This window comes from Euleptes europaea, chromosome 2 (assembly GCF_029931775.1).
Source record: "Euleptes europaea isolate rEulEur1 chromosome 2, rEulEur1.hap1, whole genome shotgun sequence".
NCBI lineage: Eukaryota > Metazoa > Chordata > Lepidosauria > Squamata > Sphaerodactylidae > Euleptes > Euleptes europaea.
Window position 1 is genome coordinate 76,138,845 of NC_079313.1, and position 18,856 is coordinate 76,157,700.

The window sequence follows — 18,856 nt, forward strand, 5'->3', positions numbered from 1 at the left end:
GGAGAAGTGCCAGAGTAAGGGAGACGGAATCATCGCTATTCCACAGGATCCATTCTCTGCCTTCTCTCCCCATTGTAAAGTTTGAACCAAACCCCCTTCCATTCTTAGTAAGAGTTAACCTTATTCAGTCATAACAAATTTGCCTGAAAACACATGTAGAAGATGGTAATAATTCTGCACAACAAACCAGCTTGGTTTAAGATTGAAACTGTTAAAAAGAACAGGGTCTGTACCCTGCACTGTCCATCATCCGCTTTGGTCCTTAGGCTCCACTTTCTGATTCTCTAGACCTGAGTCTCAGAGGACCTGGCAACCCTAGCAGGATTATTTCCTCTAAATTTTGCAAAAACTCAAATATAGGATTCAAAAGAAAGCTTTCAGATAAACCATGCAAATTCAATTGTGTGTGTGTGTGTGTGTGTGTTTGTGTGTGTTAGGGTTGTCAACTCTGGGTTGGGAAATACCTGGAAAGGTTGGGGTGGAGCCTGGGGAGGGCAGGGTTTGAGGAGGGGTAGGAGCTCAGCAGGGTATAATGCTATAGAGTCCACCCTCCAAAGCAGCCATTTTCTCCAGGGGAACTGATACTGGTCATCTGGAGATCAATTGTAATAGCAGGAGATCTCCAGGTACCACCAGGAGGTTGGCAACCCATGTGTGTGTGTGTGTGTGTGTGTGTGTGTGTGTGTGTGTACATACATACATATTGGTCATTGAAGCAGGCCTTTTCCAGTAGTTGGTGAATTATGTTACATCACGCGTGGTAGTCCTCTGAAAACTGATATTTCCTAGTTTTCTGTGATTTAGACTTTTCTTCTTTCCTTAATGCTGCTAAGACAAAATAGACATCATCTTTGAAATAGGACTCCTATTTTGTTAGTTTATGAAATGGTTTTGCCACATTTTATGAATTAACAGTATGTTGGAAATGGTCTATATTTTAGCATTATCATCCAGAAAGCACAGGGTATTAGAAGTTCTCCAAATCTTACAATACGCCGGGTGTGAGCTTCCAAAGAAGCAGTTCACATGCCCATTGTCAAAATGAATCCAGAAGGGGCATGCTGTGTATACACTTTAGCTAAAACCATTCTTCACTGTAAGCGTTTATAGTCCTTCCATAACCAAGTCCTCTCAATACAAGCATTGTTTCTGGCTTAGGAGAAGAGCTTGATTTCCTCCCCAGCAAGGGCTCAGTGGTTATTTTGGGATAACACCCCTTCTTTGCTTCTTCCAGACCTTGAATCTGTTGAACTGGACCCTTTTGATGGACCGACATTAGCCAAAATGCTCAGAGGCTACCTGCAGCAGCTGCCTTTCCCTGTCATTCACCCAGCAATATACAGTAAACTACTCTGCACAGTTAAAGGTAAATGGTTACTGTTCGCTTTTTAATGTCCACATTCTAAAAGATCTGTGTCTGTTTGGGATATTCCTGAATTCAGTCTTCTTTCTGGATGGTAAGGGGTAGCAGTGACCAGGAGGGATTTTGTGTTTGTGTTAGCTTAGATTGGTGTTTGACCCATGGGCCACAGTTACACATTCTCTAGTAACCTCCAGTTTAAACTACGATAATGCACTCCACATGGGGTTGCCTTTGAAAAATTCTTGGGGACTTAAATTAGTCCAAAATGGACTGCTTGATTACCATCTGGGGCTAACCACTGGGATCATATTACAACAATGTCGACCAATTAAAAAACATGCGGGTGCTCTTTTGATATACAAAAGGTGCTGTAAAATAATTTACAATTTAATAAATAAAAGCCACTGCTCACTTTTAAAAGGCAAGACCTCCTTTAATGTTTTCTTTTTCATTCCCTTTTACATTAAGATGATAGAATCAAAACAGTCTCAAGAAATAAACAGCAGAGCCTTTGATTTGCCATTCCACTGGTTATAATTCGCTTTTACCAAGTAAAATTCATCCCAAATGATTAATCAACTATCAAAACTTGAGGCCATAGTTTTGACTGGTGCTATTAATGTGGTTTTTGCAATAATGTCTGAGTTCAATTTATGCCCCTCCGTACAAGGTTAGAAAAACCAGCCTAGTGAGGACATAGATGAAGATGAATGTAGGAAGCGTAGAATTCCCAGGACCTTTTACACAGACGGCAAAGGGCACCGTGGACCTATCACATTTTTACTCCACCTTTCCTCAAAGAAGTCTGAGATACGTTTATCCCTTCCCCTGTTTTATCCTCACAACTAAGTAGGTTATGTTGAAAGAAAATGGTGGCTGAGCTGAGTGAGCATTTGAGTGGAAGTAAGCGGCCAGTGAGCTTCATGGCTGAGTGCTTGTTTGAACTCAGCTCATCCTAGTTCAACACCCTAGCTAGGGTTGCCAGCCTCCAGGTGGTGGCTGTAGATCTCCCGCTATTACACCTGATCTCCAGGCAACAGAGATCAATTCCCCTGGCAAAAATGGCCGTTTGGGCTATTGGACTCTATGGCATTGAAGTCCCTCCCCTCTCCAAAACCCCACCCTTCTCAGACTCCACTCCCAAAATCTCCACATATTTCACAACCTGGAGCTGGCAACCCTAACCCTAGCTAGTACACTGCACTCACTTTTGGCCAAACTAGATGTGATGGCATCTTTGTGTCCACCATGGGGAAGCCAGTGCCATTTTAAAGTGATTTAAAAATGCTGCAAGGGTCCAATTCTGATTGGGCCTAGAGGACTTCCACTCTTGTTTCTCTCTCCCCTGTGCTTTTTCAAGTGCCAAAAGAGCAGTATACACACACACCCATGCAGCTGTTTCAGTATTTGAAAAGCCAAGGAGAAACAGGAGTCCCTCAGTCCACCATGCTTTAGGCCTTTGCAACATGTAGTTTGGCCCGAAGGGAACACCAACTTCACTGACCTGCTGCAGGTGCTCTTTGGAAAAGTGCCACCTATAAAGGCATTGAACTTTGCAAGCTAGGATTCAAGTCAACAGCACCAATTGCATTGAAAAGATATATATAGGTGAAGGATTCACTTCCATGTAGGGTTGCCAACCTCCAGGTGGTGGCAGGAGATCTCCTGCTATTACAACTGATCTCCAGCCGATAGAGATCAGGTCACCTGGAGAAAATGGCCACTTTGGCAATTGGGCTCTATGGCATTGAAGTCCCTCCCCTCCCCAAACCCCGCCCTCCTCAGGCTCCACCCCAAAAACCGGTGGTGTCAGATTTCAGCAAGGATCAGGTTGTTGCCATGTATGTCAGATTGCCACCTAAACATAATTTGAAGGGAATTTGTGGGGTCTAGCTCAGGTGAACCATTAGTAGGGTGATTGATTGAAAAGGCTCTCAGCCAGAGGTGCTACCGGTAGGTTCCAAACTGTATTTAAAAGAGGGAAAGCAACAACAATTTGCATTAGAAAGCCCACCCATATGGATGGTGATTCTGTTCCAAAAGCAAAACATGCCAGAGTCACATGGTATTATGAAATAACACCAAGTTCCTTTTTAGCTGGAGAGGCCAAGAGAATATATGCCCTACCATTGCACCACAGCCTCTCCCCCTCCTCATTCATTCTGGGTTGGTGGGCCTTGCTTTATTTCATAGTAAAACAGCAGGAACTCATTTCTCTTTGTGGGAAGTTTCACATGTGCATGTTAAAGAAATTTATTCAGATTCTGAGCCTGTAGGCAGGAGCCTTATTATTTATGTAAAATACTTGAAGAGTATTTACCAATTTTAAAAAATGATAATGAGGGAAGATGGCACCTCTTAGCTAGAGTCATTTTACTAATATCAGAATGAACTGCACATTTTCCCAGAATGACTTGAACATGTGAGGAATTCCTTGCAAAATGTGACTGCAGGTGGGTCCTACCTAACACCCCCACTGAAAAAAGTAGGAGAGAACGTGAAGGGCAAAAACTTTACCCCATCATACCCAGTGTTTATTAAACTGTTAATAATCTCCTGACTTCATGTTGTGTCGACACTCTAGAACAGATTTGTTCTGGTCCTTCCCTGTGTTATCACCCTGAAACGACTTGGGAACTAATGTTGAGATGGTGAATCTCAGTATTATGATGCTGAGATTCACTGGGCTAGGGTTGCCAGGTCCCTTTTTGCCATCAGCGGGAGGTTTTTGGGGTAGAGTGGCCATTTTCTCCAGGTGAACTGATCTCTGTCGGCTGGAGATCGGTTGTATTAACGGGATCTCCAGCTAGTACCTGGAAGTTGGCAACCCTACAGTGGGCTCAGGAAGAAAATATTTGATTACATTCCTTCCACTTTCCATGCTGTTTGTACCAAAAACCTGTAAAATCTACCCTCACGGTTGTCCTCATAGGTCTAAAGATGTTTGCAGGATGCTACCTAAATTCAGCTGCATTGATCATGATAAGAAGATATGGGTCACCACAATGCAATTTTCCCCATTAACTTGAGATATCTTTGATATGATTAAGCTAGCAGCTTCATACTCATAAAATTTGCTAATTTATTATTTAGCTTTATCCCATACTCCTATGTCGATCCTATGTTTACTAAACCATTCATGCCCTTCGAACATTACATTAAAAATTAAAGAGAGCCAGAGTGGTATAGTGGTTAAGAGCGGTAGTTTGGAGCGGTGGAGTCTGATCTGGAGAACCAGGTTTGATTCCCCACTCCTTTACATGAGTGGCGGACGCTAATCTGGTGAACTGGATTTGTTTCCCCACTCCTACACATGAAGCCAGCTGGGTGATCTTGGGCTAGTCACACTCTCTCAGTCCCAACTACCTCACATGGTGTCTGTTGTGGGGAGGGGAAGGGAAGGTGATTATAAGCTGATTTGATTATTCGTTAAGTGGTAGAGAAAGTCAGCCTATAAAAACCATCTCTTCTTCTTCTTAAATGTCAGAAGAAAAAATTAAAAGGCAGGTGTTAGGCATTTTTCTATATTTTGTCCCATGCCAGATTAATTAACAGAAATCTTGATTCCCAAAGAACCAATAAAGGCAAAACTATAAAATGTTACTTAGCACCTGAGGTTTGTGTGCTACTAAGAGCTGGGGAGTTGCTGATCCAAGCCTGGTGCCACTTAACGTTCATGCATATGTTGTGAGTAGCTAGCTAAGCTCCATGAGTATATTACAGATAATGGTAGTTGACCAAGGAAGTGACAGTCTTGTTGTGTTGGAAACATCTAGTAGGCTTGGAAGAAGTTACAGAAGGGGGCTGGAACCTGCTAAGAGCCTTGTCCAAATACCAGTTCACATTCCACTTATTCTTAGTAGACCAGGCGCACCAGGAGACATGGGGCTGCCTCAAGCTCTGGAAAGGATATAAGCTCAAATCTATGTGTTACTCCAGGCCAGAAGCCCAAATGGCTGCCAAGTCTGTGTGATACTGGCCTAGAAAGAAAATGTTATTGTAATTTTTTGGCTGAGCTACACATTATGTTTTTACTGTAAACGCATCCTTTTTTAGCTTTATATGGGCATAGAAAAATCTCCGGGGCCTTTTTTTAGTTTGACATGTTAGAAACCCCTCTAAGTTCTTGGAGGGGTTTTTTTTTCCTTTTCCTTTTAGGCCTCCATATAAATATGTTTATATTTAGTTTTACTGGAATTATTTTTTAGAAGCAACAAGCCAAATACTTGAAACTGTGAAAGTTAAAAGAAACAGAACTCAGAAGAGAAGGCTTTGATTTATCAGTCATCAACAGGAGAATCTCAGCTACTTGACAGTGAAACATTTGTAAAACAGATTTTGCTTTTTTAGTTTTAAGAGTGCTGTAAAAGTAATATCTAATAATATTATTTAATGATACCATTTGTGAGTATAGGTCTATAAAACAGCAAAGCCAAAGTTCCTGAGCATCCCAGACTTGATCTGTCTTGCCATGTCTTTTGCCTCCTCAAAGATGCCAAACATATAAGTCTCCATTTTATAATCAAAGAACTTTTACCAAGTGGGTTCGGTTTTATGGATCCCTTCAGCTGACAGTAGTGCCTTCCTCCAGTGCAAGTAGCCTTCTGCTAAGCATCAAGTTTATTAATACGGTCGACTGACCAATCACGTGCCAACACATCAAAATTTCCAGACACAATAGTCTTGCACCACAGAATCACAGACTGCCCGTACATATAAAGGTGTGTGGTCAATAAAAGCAACCCCTGATTAAAATTATCACATTAAAATTGATAAAATTGTAAAATATTCTAACAATCATTCTCTAATAAAGCTCTGGGTATTTTAATAGCAGCAGCGCAGAACGTGGCAGTTTGGAGCATAAGCTGAGGGTCTTCTCCTAATAGGAGCTTCTTTGCCAAAAGCTCAACTGACTCAACTGCTTCTGCCAAGCATAAGAGGCTCTTTGGATGGTGAAAGAGCCCCTTGCATTGGTGGAAGGCTCCTTGCACCAGAAAAAAGTGTGGCTGTTGGAACAGATTGCAGGATCCGTGATTGAAAGCGTGCCCCTATGTAAAATATGACGACAAAGAATTTCCACTTGCTCTGCATGCATTATATGTAATCATTTCCTATGGATGTGTATACTGTTCATCAGACTTATACCAAGAACTTCTGAAAGACAGATTCTTGTGTGTAGCAATAGGCCATGATCATGGTGCTCTGTGTGAAAATTTACATGCATACCGTACGAGGAGATGACATTGGCTTTTATCCCTTTTGCAAATGACAGCCATCTCTTAGAGAAGGACCCTCTCCCCCAACCAAACAGGTGGCTGCTGCTGTCAGAAGAGAATCTGCTGCGCATCTCTTCAGTGCTGTGCATATGGTCTTGATTTATTTAATTTATTTATATGCCTGCCTTTCTCTTGAGCATCTCAGGAGCCAAGGTGGGTAACAACAATGTAAAAACAGTTTTATAATTCATACATTAAAAACAATATTAAAACCAGTCTAAAAGTACTTTATCCCACCTACCAGTGGGTATTCCCCCTTCATCCAGGCTCAGACTGCCCCCCAAACTCTCCAGCCCAGTCCTGTTTTACAGCCTCTCCAGGAGGGTAGGAGCCCCCCAACCTTTTCCCAGAATCTGTTCAGAGGCATGAAGTTGCCAATGAAAAGGCTGGAGCCTGACTGTTGCTGAAGGTGCCTTGGACAACCGGGGAGGGAGGGGGGGGATACTGACAGTAGAACCTCCTCGGAAGTTCAAAGCTGTGCACAGAAACATGCAGGAAACTTCCGTAACATGCAGCAACAGGAACCATTTCTGGAGTTTTGAGACTCAGGAACCCCAAATAACTGCCATGCTAGCATCCATTATATTCCACAGCAATAGATCCCAAAGCACACATGCTTGTGGAATCCTGCATTTGTGTATGCAGATTGCCCATGCTGGCTTAGGGCAAGAAACAAACCTGTTCCCAGCTAAGCATGTTCCCATGCATCACTCTTAGAAGTAATGGCAGAACTACCCCTTTTGCAGCTGGTTATGATCATCAGTGCCGACATACTTAGATCAAGGTGATGTACACTGTCTGTTCCTCTGTATGACTGCAATTCCATTTTCAAGGGTTACCTTTTATCTGCTGACACTTGTAAAGCAGCTTCTTCAGTTTGTCTTGATTTGCTTTGGCTTAGACTGCCCTTGCAAGGTGCAGTGGCCATACTGTATATTTGTAACCTTAGTTCCCACAGCAGAGAAGAGAAGTGCTTTCCTTGCAGTCAGCTTAAACTTTCTGGGTACAGCTGAGGAAAACAAATCCACCCTGCCCAAAATGCTGCAATCTCTATTGTTGTTTGCATGTTAAAGACAAATCTGAATTCTGATTCCAGATATGCATACTTTGTATGTTAATTCAGATTTTGAAATTGATATCTATTGGTACCACGCGCTGGACATGTTTTTAGTTAAGCTCCTAGGCCTGCGAGGAAGTTCATCATTATTATTCCATTCTTGCAGATCACAATATGAGTTTGAGAGTCACTGATCTACCAGTGTTTATTTCTCTCCCTGTTACTCTTAGGTTGGTTATGCATGGGTACTTTCACTCACGTTCAGCTCGGTCTGTCTTGGTTGTTCCTTGGAGTTATGCATGAGTTTTCCATCCATTAGAGATGACCTCGCTGCCAGCCCTCATAAATCCTGGGACTTCCCATCCCTTGATTAACCCGATTTTTCCATCTTCCCTGAGCTCAGCCTGCTTGGAATCCCAATGCATAAGGCAAAGCACAGGACAAGGAAACTTGGGGGAGGGATATTTCTCTCACAGAAAGAACTATAGCCAATTACAAAGTGTCAAGAGGTGGGGATTCAAATGCTTCCTGGGAGTTCTTCCTGAGCATAAGAGAGACATTTGGAAACAAAGTTTGGGTTTCTTTCCCCCCCCCCATTCTTTTTAGGGAGCTCTGTTTTGTTTTTGGTTTTTAAAATGCTTTTTGGCCTGGCATTGGGTTTCGGGCGGGGGGGACTTTTATGCACTACAGCCAATTACAAAGCAGCATTTCAAGGGGTGGGGACTCACAAGCTTCTTGTTTTGAGCTTGGAGACTGCTGGAGCATAGCTTCGCGAGAAGAAAGTGTGGGTCTAGCAAGCAACGAACCTCAGGTAAAACTCCCATGCATAAGCAACCTTAGTATCCTATGTTCCAGAGTACAGATGTAAATGTTTGTGTGTAGTCGCTTATGGGAGTTTTACCTGTGACCCATTTAACCCGCAGTAATAGCCATTTTTCTTTCATAGACACTCTTCTACCAGTCTTCAAGTAGGAAAGCTCACCCCCTTTACCCTCCCTTGGATATTTCACAAAACCATGAGATAGCTATCTCTAAATGTCCATTGAGAAATTCCAACCAACCATTCTGAGACATTATCCTCACAAAGATATGGTTAGCTAACATACCCAGCAATTCTGCTATTGATCATAATGGGACACTCAATATGAGCTCTTGGGGGAACATGCAGGCAACCATAATGACACCCCAAGCCACAAAGAAACAAAAAACAATGCAAGATTATCACTTTTTAAAAGACAGAAAGAAGAGCAAAATAAATAACAGAAAGAAGAGGCAATAGAAATGCACACCTGCTCAAGCTTTGTTGAATGGTTGTTTTTCAGTCCTGCAGCACACACAAAAACCTCACCTTGAAACAGTGATCTGTGCCAAACTGACAAATATGAGCATTGTTTTTACATCTCTAATTTAAACGTAATCACCAGGGCTTTGAACTGAGTCCAGAAGCAGTAGCTAGGGCAATTGTTTTAATAGTGGCAAGATCTGTTTCTTGTGAGTGGTACCAATCAGCCATATAACGGCCTTATTTTGCACCAGCAGAACCTTCCTGTCTTCAAAGGCAGCCCTACATAAAGTGATTTACTATAATTTAACTGGGTTGGCATACCCTACCTTTCAAGAATTGGCCTACAGCTGCTGAATCAGCTGAAATTTAAGGTTGCTAAGTACTACGGAAGAAATCTGCATCTCCAAAACTCATCTATCCCTTTCTTGCCTCAAGGCAACAGTTCATAAAAAAACACTGCCTCAATTGATTCTGGGCCTTGGTTCAGTGGTAGAGCATCTGCTTGGCATGCAGAAGGTCCCAGGTTCAATCCCCGGCATCTCCAGTTAAAGGGAATAGGCAAGTAGGTGATGTGAAAGACCCCTGCCTGAGACCCTGGAGAGCTGCTGCCGGTCTGAGTAGACAATATTGACTTTGATGGACCAAGGGTCTGATTCAGTATAAGGCAGCTTCATGTGTTTATGTGAAAAGAAGAAGTCAAGTTGGAAGTCATCTACATATTGATGATACCTCACTAAAAATGTGCCCTAACATAACTATTCTTTGAGATTTGATTAATTAATTTATGGTTCCATTTGGAACCATCTGGGTCAGTTTGGAACCAGTTCCATTTCAGTTAGCAGCCCAATTGGCACAGTTTGGCCTGAGTTCATCAGGGCTTGGGAGCAAATCAGGGTCAGCCATGTTCCCATGGTTGGGAGACCACCAAAAAAGACTGAGGTTGCAACATGGAGGAAGGCAGTGGCAAACCACCTCTGCTCATTTCATGCCCTCTGGAAGTGGTCACCATGAGTTGGTTGTGACCCTTCTTATTATTCTTGGATTTGATTATAACTTTTCATTCATACTGAGCCACATAGGCTACTAAGGCCATGATTCCAGTGCAATCCATCACATAGTCTCCAGCCTTGTGCTGTCCCAGGCAGTATTTTATATGCTGAGCCAGTTAGGGAAACCAAGTTCAGAGCATTATAAGCTACAAAGTGCATGAAGCTGTGGAGCGCTGTCATAATTGTTTATTCTTGTTGAAGATAGTGTATGCCACTCAGACATGCTTTAATCCTTTTCATTGGGGCAGAGAAGTAATAATGCAGTTATTGTATTTCTGAAGCACCACAGGAGAACACATATGGCCTTTATTTGACTCTCTGACACACAAATACAGAATTAACAAAGTTTATTCTCAGAAGCAGAGAGAGAAATGGCCATCTCACTCGCTCTTTCAGTGAAAGGGCTATTCCGCATGCACAACTTACTCCTGATTTTCTGAGCAGTTGATCTGCAAGCATTTTAATTGGCTTGGGGAAATCATTCCACAGACATGTATTTCCCTCTGAATGCTGTGTGAAGTTGGTGGATTTCTTCTGCACATGGCCAAATGAACAGGAATATTCAGCAAGGGTGCAGGGCATCACCAATAACATCACTAGCGGAGTCACAGCACCAAACACACACACCCTTTTTTATTTTCTTCACATGGAGGGAAAGGGCTAGAAATTTCCTTTTTTTGGAAAGGTTTTTTAAAAAATGTTAAGATTATAAACAAAACAGAATAGAAAAGACAAAGATAAATACAATACAAGAGAAAATCATATCATGATCTCATTTACAGTTGAGCCAATTAAGATAGTTACACCAAAGGGGGGGAAATATAACAGTGATAGTATAATGAATAATACATGATAAAAGATAATGGAAGTTATCAGCAATATATAATAACATAATAGACACCATTAGGTAATAATTATCCTAATTATTTATGATTATTTTAATCATAAATAATACAATTCTTTGTTTTATACTTAAGAGCCACAATATTTTCCCTTTTATTTTATTTTTTAATGTATATTTCAATTTATACCCCACCCTCAATCCCCGGCCGAGGCCAGGCTCAGGGCGGCTAACATCAACACACATACAATAATAAAACCATCAATATAAACTTAAAAAAAAAAAAACACTATTCCCAGTTCTTTTTTTATATATAAATTTTTATTGCATTTTTATAATAAATTGGGGGGAAAAGTAAATAAAAGTAATAAAATAAAAAAATATACATATAAAAGAAGAAAAAAAACATATATATATAGAGAGAGCGTAAGATTCTGTTATACATTGTTATTCATATAAAACTGTATTTTTACGCCCTAGATCCAAAACCCTCCCCCCACCAATGTGCCCATCACCAATGGACTTCCGATGAGGTGTCATGACAAAAATTAAAAAATCACATTGTTATACATTAATTAAAATCATATTGTACTATAATTCATTAACTAAATTTTTAAAATCAGTTTTTGCCGATTTATCCCAATATGCAGTGGCCTTTGACCATGTGATTTTAAATTCCTCCTTATCTTTACCATGTAAAGATGCTGTAATTTTGGCCATCCGCATATACATCCATAGTTTCTCTCTCCATTTTAATTGAAGGTTTATTTGTTTGCTTCAATTTTTTAGCAATTATAATCCTAGCAGCTGCAAAACTATATTGACAAATGACTCTGTCAGCTTTATCCAGTTCTTTTTTTGAAATACCCAATAAGCAAAAGGCGGGATCTCTCTTAATTTTTATTTTAATCAAATTGTTAGTCTCATTCAAAACTAATTGCCAAAATCTCCTAATTTTTTTACAATGCCACCAGATATGCATAAATGTACCTATATCTGTACTGCATCTCCAACAAAAAGCTTTATCATCTTTTTTCATTTTACTTAATAATACTGGAGTTATGTACCATCTGTAAAACATTTTATATAAATTTTCTCTTATTTCGTTCGAGATTGTAAACCTAAATTCATTTTTCCATAGCTTTTCCCAAATCTCCAAATCTATATTATACCCTAGATCTCTCATCCATTTCAACATAACTGGTTTAACCCTTTCCTGTTCTAAATTCAGTTCTATAAGTACTTTATAAATCCATCCTATCAAACCTTTATTACCCTTTGATAATATTATCTCGAATTTAGATTTGGATCGGTTAAATCCCAATCTATTATCCTTAACGAAGATATCTTTTAATTTATGGTACATAAACCAATCTTTTATCTGAAGTTCTTCACGTGTTTTCAATACCCATATCCCGTCTCTGTAATCTATCATTTCTCTATAAATATTACAGTCCAAATTTAAATGTGCACCTCTTCTAATAAATGCTTCTATAGGATTTAACCACCCAGGCGTTTTACTTGCTAAGGCATCTTTATATTTATTCCATATCTGTAATAAATTTTTCCTTATAATATGAGAATTAAATTCTTTATTCACTTTCTGTTTCTCATACCATAGATAAGCATGCCACCCGAATCGTAACTTGTGACCTTCTAATTCTAATAACTTTGGATTCTCTAAGAGGATCCAATTTTTGATCCAGGTAAAGCAGGCCGCATGATAGTACATTTTTAAATCTGGTAGCATATAATAATTTAATAGAAATGAAGGAAACGGGAGGACTGGGACTACCAGACGATTCCCAGTTCTAATCAGTTGATTAATTAAAAACAAGTGGCGCTCGTCATAAATGTATAGGGTCAGAGTGGCCTGAAGAAACAGTCAGGACCACCAGATGTAGATGAATGGCACCATAACCAGAAGGGGGAAGGAGTACGGAGGCCAGCTCTGAAGATAAGCTGTTACTGCCCTCAACTATAGGCCTGGCAAAACACGTGCTGAAAAGACAAAAAAAAAAAATGTCAAAGTAGTTTGGGACCTAATCCGACAAAAACCACATGAGTGGAACATGCCAAAAACAGGGTTTCTGTTTAGAGATCCTTTTCATACATACATTTTAGGTAGATACCAGCAACTTGTTACTTCCCACTGTTTCCATATGCATATATATTATATGCATTATAGATATATTCTACCATCCCCTTGACAATCAGGCTTTAATGGCAGAGGAATACACCTTCAGGACGGGGGGGGGGTGTTTCAACCCATCTGCTGCTTCCCTCTTGTGAGAAGAGGCATCTGCCCTTGTGTGTTCCTTGTGTGCTGTTTGGCTTGACTGAACACCAGCAATCAGATGTATAGTTCCTGTACAGGAGATCAGAGGCAATAGCATCAAGTCATAGAGCAGCTGCAGGACTGGCTCACATTGTTACGTTTGTCTCATACCACAGAAAGCTACTGTTTTCCTACTGCATTCCCAGAGTCTTTCAAAGACAGAATCCTTTCAGATGGATCCAGCCAAAACACATTCCTTTTAAATCCGTGATTCCAACATCCAAAAGTCTATCTATGCACCTAAGCCAAAATTTAAACAGAACTTTTTCTTCTTCTCCTGAATTCCACCCCCCCATTGTCACGATCATTGTAACAAGACTCTCTCCTCTCGTAGGAAAGCATAAAAGGGTCCCCCCTTTATTTGAATATGCACACTTTTAGATGACCTTTGAAGAAGAAGAAACTAAAATAACTGGAAGAGCATTGCGTAAAGAACTAAACTGGTCCAACATTACCAGCCAGAATGAGAGCAGATCAGACTAGCTGAGAATGATAAGTGGCTCAGAATAGAAAATAAACATTTTACAGTCACTACACTTCTCACTTCTTTTCTGTTCCTTCTGTCTGTTCCTTGCAGGGTTTTTTATTTGCCTAGAAGTACCAGAAAGAAAAGGATTAACAATTTATAGGGAACTGTTTTTGATTAAGCCTGACTTTTTATTTTATTTCGGCAAATGTATACTCTGCTTTTACACAGCAAGGGTATATAAAGCAGCTTTGTGTACAGATAGGGTTGCCAACCTCCAGGTACTAGCTGGAGATCTCCTGCTATTACAACTGATCTCCAGCCGATTGAGATCAGTTTGCCTGGAAAAAATGGCCGCTTTGGCAATTGGACTCTATGTAACTGAAGTCCCTCCCCTCCTCAAACCCCACTCTCCTCAGGCTCTGTCCAAAACCCTCCTGCCGGTGGTGAAGAGGGACCTGGCAACCCTATGTACAGAACTTTGAGAGTGACCACGTCCCCCACTGACACATGCATGTGCAGAATTGTCATCCCTGCAGTCTTTCTCCATGAGGCAGTCAGCATTCTTGTGGTACTTTTCCCCCTAACAGGCCACATGGCTTACTTTTTCTGCATCTTATCCACAGTTTTTTAAAATCCATCTGTGTAGAAGTTTCATCCCCATATCGCGTGGCAGGGCTGTTGAGAGCCACCATGGACCCCCAGAGAAAAGTGCCCTATACAGATGAGACACAAATTGCCCATTGGATGAAGTGAGATGTCAGAATCTCTCAAAAAGTACTCAACTGAAAAATATACTTGAGATATACTTTCCGTTCACCCAAAACAAAAAAGCAAGCTCACAACAATGTGAAGATGTATAATAGGGAAGCAAAATTGGGAAGATGTGAAAAGTCAGTAATATCCTCCATGGAGAGGAGGCATGTTAGCCGAGTCCCTCGGATTTTCCCTGAGATTGTCCCCGCAGCAGCTATTTCTTCCCCCTGCCACAGAAGGCTTTAATTTTTTTTAGTTGGCACTATAATATTGCTATAGCAATATAATATTATAACAAATATGTGTAGCAGCTTCTCTGAAGTCTCAGCTTTCATTTTTATAAAATGTAACTCTTTAGCTCCTTCCATTGCGGAAAGGCTTTTAATGAAAGCTGGGAATTCAAAGAATCTGATCGATGTGGGCCCCTAGAATTTTGTTGTCCCTCCCCCGTCCCCCTTCCCTGGCAGCCCTGTTGCATGGTCTTTACACCCTCCAGACATTAGAACACCAGTCCAGACCTCAGATATACTGTTCTGCCAGTCATCTTTTATTGGGGTGTTATCTTCAAGAATGTAGCTTTAAAAAGTAGAACTCCATCAGGCCGTGTGAGAATGTGCATGCAGAAAAAACCAATTGTGCTGTACTGTACTGCTAGGAAGGAATATATTGAAGCAACCTGCCAAACAGCCACAAACCTGTTGCTGAACAGACAAACCGGCTCTTGAAAAATCATCTTCCTTCTTATTACTTGCAAGCAGAACATGGGCCAATCTGGTGGGTGCTCAAGCATCCCGATTCATTACCTGAAATGTGTATCAGAGTAGATTGTCAGAATAAGGATGTCTAATTTTTTTTGCATATTTGTATGCTATAACAGTTAATAAAATAACACCCTTCAAAAGCAACCCTTGCAGAACAAATTTTCATTATTTATGTATTTTTTTAAGTTTGCTTTTGTGTTGTACAAGCATTCTATTGCCTTGACTTGGCTAAAGTATAGCTCTTACATTGGGAATGCTGAGGCCGCATTGAGCCCAGACAACCTTTGGGCAACTCTTTCTCCCTCTCTCATGCCTGTGGCTCAGCCAGTTTGGGTAACATAAGAGCTGCACACAAGGCAGGGATTTCCCTTCTGCTGGAACAGCTGGCTGGCATCACAGGCTGTTGTTTCACCCTTTGGCCTGGCACTGAGCTCAGCCATTGTGGTCTGAAAAATTAGCATTCCAGCCAGTCCACCAAAAACCTCTTTCCCAAGAGTTTCTTTCTTTGTTTATTTGTGTCTAGTCACCAACAACGGTACAGAGCTCTTTCAAAGGTTGTTCATAGCAGGATGGTCATATGAGAATCCTGGTCCTCTCATGAGGATTCCTAAAGATGTAGCTTCTTACGAACCAAAATAAACATGATAGCAGTGCTGTGTGATTAAATGGGGCACTGCCACTATCAGGTTAAAAGAGGGAGTGGGGGGGGGATCTGATTTTAACAGCAAAAGGACTGCATAGGTGAGGAAACTGAACTGTCCCAGCTCATGGTAATGTCAGGTCTTTGCTACCTTTGGAGTAAGGGTTTGGCAATTGCAGGCCAGAGGCTGGCTTCCTGTCAAGGCCAGGTTCTGGCTGCTGGTCAAGGTTTTGTTCTCATGCTGCAAATCCTGTGTACTGTTTATCACAGATGTGCCCGTGTCATGTCTGCGATTTTCTGGGAACCTTTATCTCGTAGTTACTGCACTGTGGTTTCACTTTGTTTTACTTTTTTGCCTAGAATGCTTTTATACTGTAACCTACCTGCATAGACCCCATTAGCAGTGTCTCCTGCGTGAGAGGCAGTCAGCTTCTTTTATTCTGTCTTTTTGGTCTTAATAAATTAGCATTGCTTAGGATCACCTGCCTGAGCGTGTCTGTTTATGGGATGCTAGGGATGGACGCCTGAGTCTGACAGGTACGGTAATTACTCCCCCCACCCCCCAGTCTTTTTATCCAGTGCTTTTTATCCAGCTGAGCTATTTTCTGGCATAAGACTGAGTAGAAGAGCACTACTCAGCAACAGAAGCTTCAAGGAGTAAGGGGTGGGGAGGGGATTGTTCTACACTGTTTCGCACGTGTTCTTTTTGCACAAGACCCCTCTTCTTTCTATGTGATTGATGCCGTTCCATGTCTCATCAAATAGACTTGTGCGGAGCTGGGAAAGTCCTCAAATGCAGAGGTAGGAGGAGAGGGGGTTAATCAGTAGTAGGGTTGCCAACCTCCAGATGGTAGCTGGAGATCTCCTGCTATTACAACTGATCTCCGGCTGATAGAGATCAGTTCCCCTGGAGAAAATGGCCGCTTTGGCAATTGGACATTTGGCTGCTTAGGCATTTAAGTCCCTCCTCTCCCCGAAACCCCACCCTCCTCAGGCTCTGACCCCAAAGTCTCCCGCCGGTGGAAAAGAGGGACCTGGCAACCCTAGCAATGTACCCAAATCCCACTGAAACCAATGGAATATACATTTTAAACGTTTTGTTCCACTTTTTTCCATTGAGCTTAGACATGGTGCAACTTATTTTGGTTTGACCCCATATTCGACAGCAGGGATGGCCCAAGTTGCCCAAGTCTTCCCAGCGAAGCTGCTCAGGGGTGGGATACACGAGGGACAGCATTACTTTTCAGACCTCGACCTATGAGGACCCAACCAGTGGTCTGAAGAGTCTTCTCAACATTAAACATTAAAGGAGAAAATGTGCCAGCAGTTTCAGTGACAACAAAACAAAAAAGCCTTTGAAGTGTCCTCTAGGACAGCGTTGAGAAGAGCACTGGCCGTCTGAGAGGAAAGCCTAAGAGTAGACCTTCTTGGACTGGACCAGCCCCACCCTTTGCCTTCCCTCAGGGCTGTAACTGGAGGGGCAAGGAGGGCAGCCTGTGGCATGCAGAGGGAGGCAGAACTGCCTCTCCTGTAGGTGCCTCTGTGCCTTTCCTCCCAGCTAGGGTTGCCAACCTCCAGGTGGTGGCTGGAGATCTCCTGCTGTTACAACTGATCTCCAGATGATAGAGATCAGTGCCCCTGGAGAAAATTGCTGCTTTGGCCATTGGACTCTATGGCATTGAAATCCCTCCCCTCTCCAACTCCCGCCCTCCTCGGGCTCCACCCACAAAATCTCCAGGTATTTCCCAACCCAGAGCTGGCAACCCTATCCCCAATTCACCGAGCTGCCCCTCAGTCTTTCTGGTAATGGAACGGAGAGCCCCCCCCCCAGCAGTGAGAAGTTACAAGCAACTCTGTGGGTGAAACAAGTTGATAGGGGAGACTAATTGCAGTTACAGGATCTCCTGAGTCAGACTGGGGATGAAGACAGGGGGAGATGACCTTTCCACACGTACAATCAATAAATCCCTCAATGAGCTGCTATTTCCCCTGCACAGGGCAAGCACATATGCTTTCCCCCATGACACAACTAGCAGAAACTTGATTGGGAATGCATGTGCATTTCTTTTTTGAAGCCTTCTTGTTGTAAGACTTCCCATCCCAGTGCAGACAGGATTAGGATGAGGCACACAGCATTATTATGAATGTGCAATAGTTTTAGACCTACTTCTTACAGAAAAAGTGGTAAACCTGTGTCTTGATTGTGCTACTTCAAAACATAGGTCAACGCTTACATGACTGGCTGTTCCTCCATAAAGAAAGCCTCCCTGCACATAGAATATCAGCATGTTGGAACGAAGACAATGCAAATAATTCTTCATGACATCATAACTTTCTATGTGCAGACAGGGGCCCCTTTTCCCTATGGAAAGGCATTCAGACATGTGATCAATACCTTCAGATTGCAGTATAGGATAGAAACAATGTTATTGTTGTATGTACTATTTGCAAGCACTGTTGAATTCAACACATTCCCTTTAAAGTGTTTTTTTACAGTCCTTCTGTTTTTGGTGTGCACGTGTGAAAATGGGGAAAGCAGTTTGAAATGCACTTGCTCAAGGTTTGTGAATCAACGTATGGCCATGGAGGACAACCTTCCTGAAGTTTTCAGTGCATGTCAAATTTCAGTCTCTGTTTGTGCTTACTGTTAACACAAAATTTGTGGGCTTAGTCTGCATATGAAGCCTAGTAAACAAATGACCTGCCCTGTAAGTTTGTCATAAGGATGGCCGAGATAAGGATTGTTAAGTACTCTGAACAGTTACAGGGAAAGTCAATAAAAATCCTAGCCGAAGCAAAGGGGCCACATCCTAAGAGGAAAGCGCATTGCATTAATGTTGTGACCAGGCTTCCCATGGTAGCATTTGGATTGAAAGGACCTTGCATAATGGGGCTGGGAAAGCCTTTAGCCTGGGCCCCTGGAGAGCTGCTGCCAGTACCAGGCTAGATGGATTGTTGTTCTGATCCTACAAGGCAACTCCTTATGAGGACTGTTTAATGCCTTGCTGAGTGCAGTAGAATAGT

The 18,856-nt window shown here is 41.8% G+C and overlaps 1 protein-coding gene across 1 annotated transcript in view; it reads left to right on the forward strand.

The window, feature by feature from the left end:
• Positions 1 to 18,856, forward strand: part of PIK3R3 (phosphoinositide-3-kinase regulatory subunit 3) — a 293,502-nt gene that overhangs the window by 91,654 nt on the left and 182,992 nt on the right. The window contains exon 4 of the mRNA XM_056844282.1: positions 1,235 to 1,366. Coding sequence (XP_056700260.1) covers positions 1,235 to 1,366 — 132 coding nt within the window. The remainder of the gene's footprint in view (positions 1 to 1,234; positions 1,367 to 18,856) is intronic.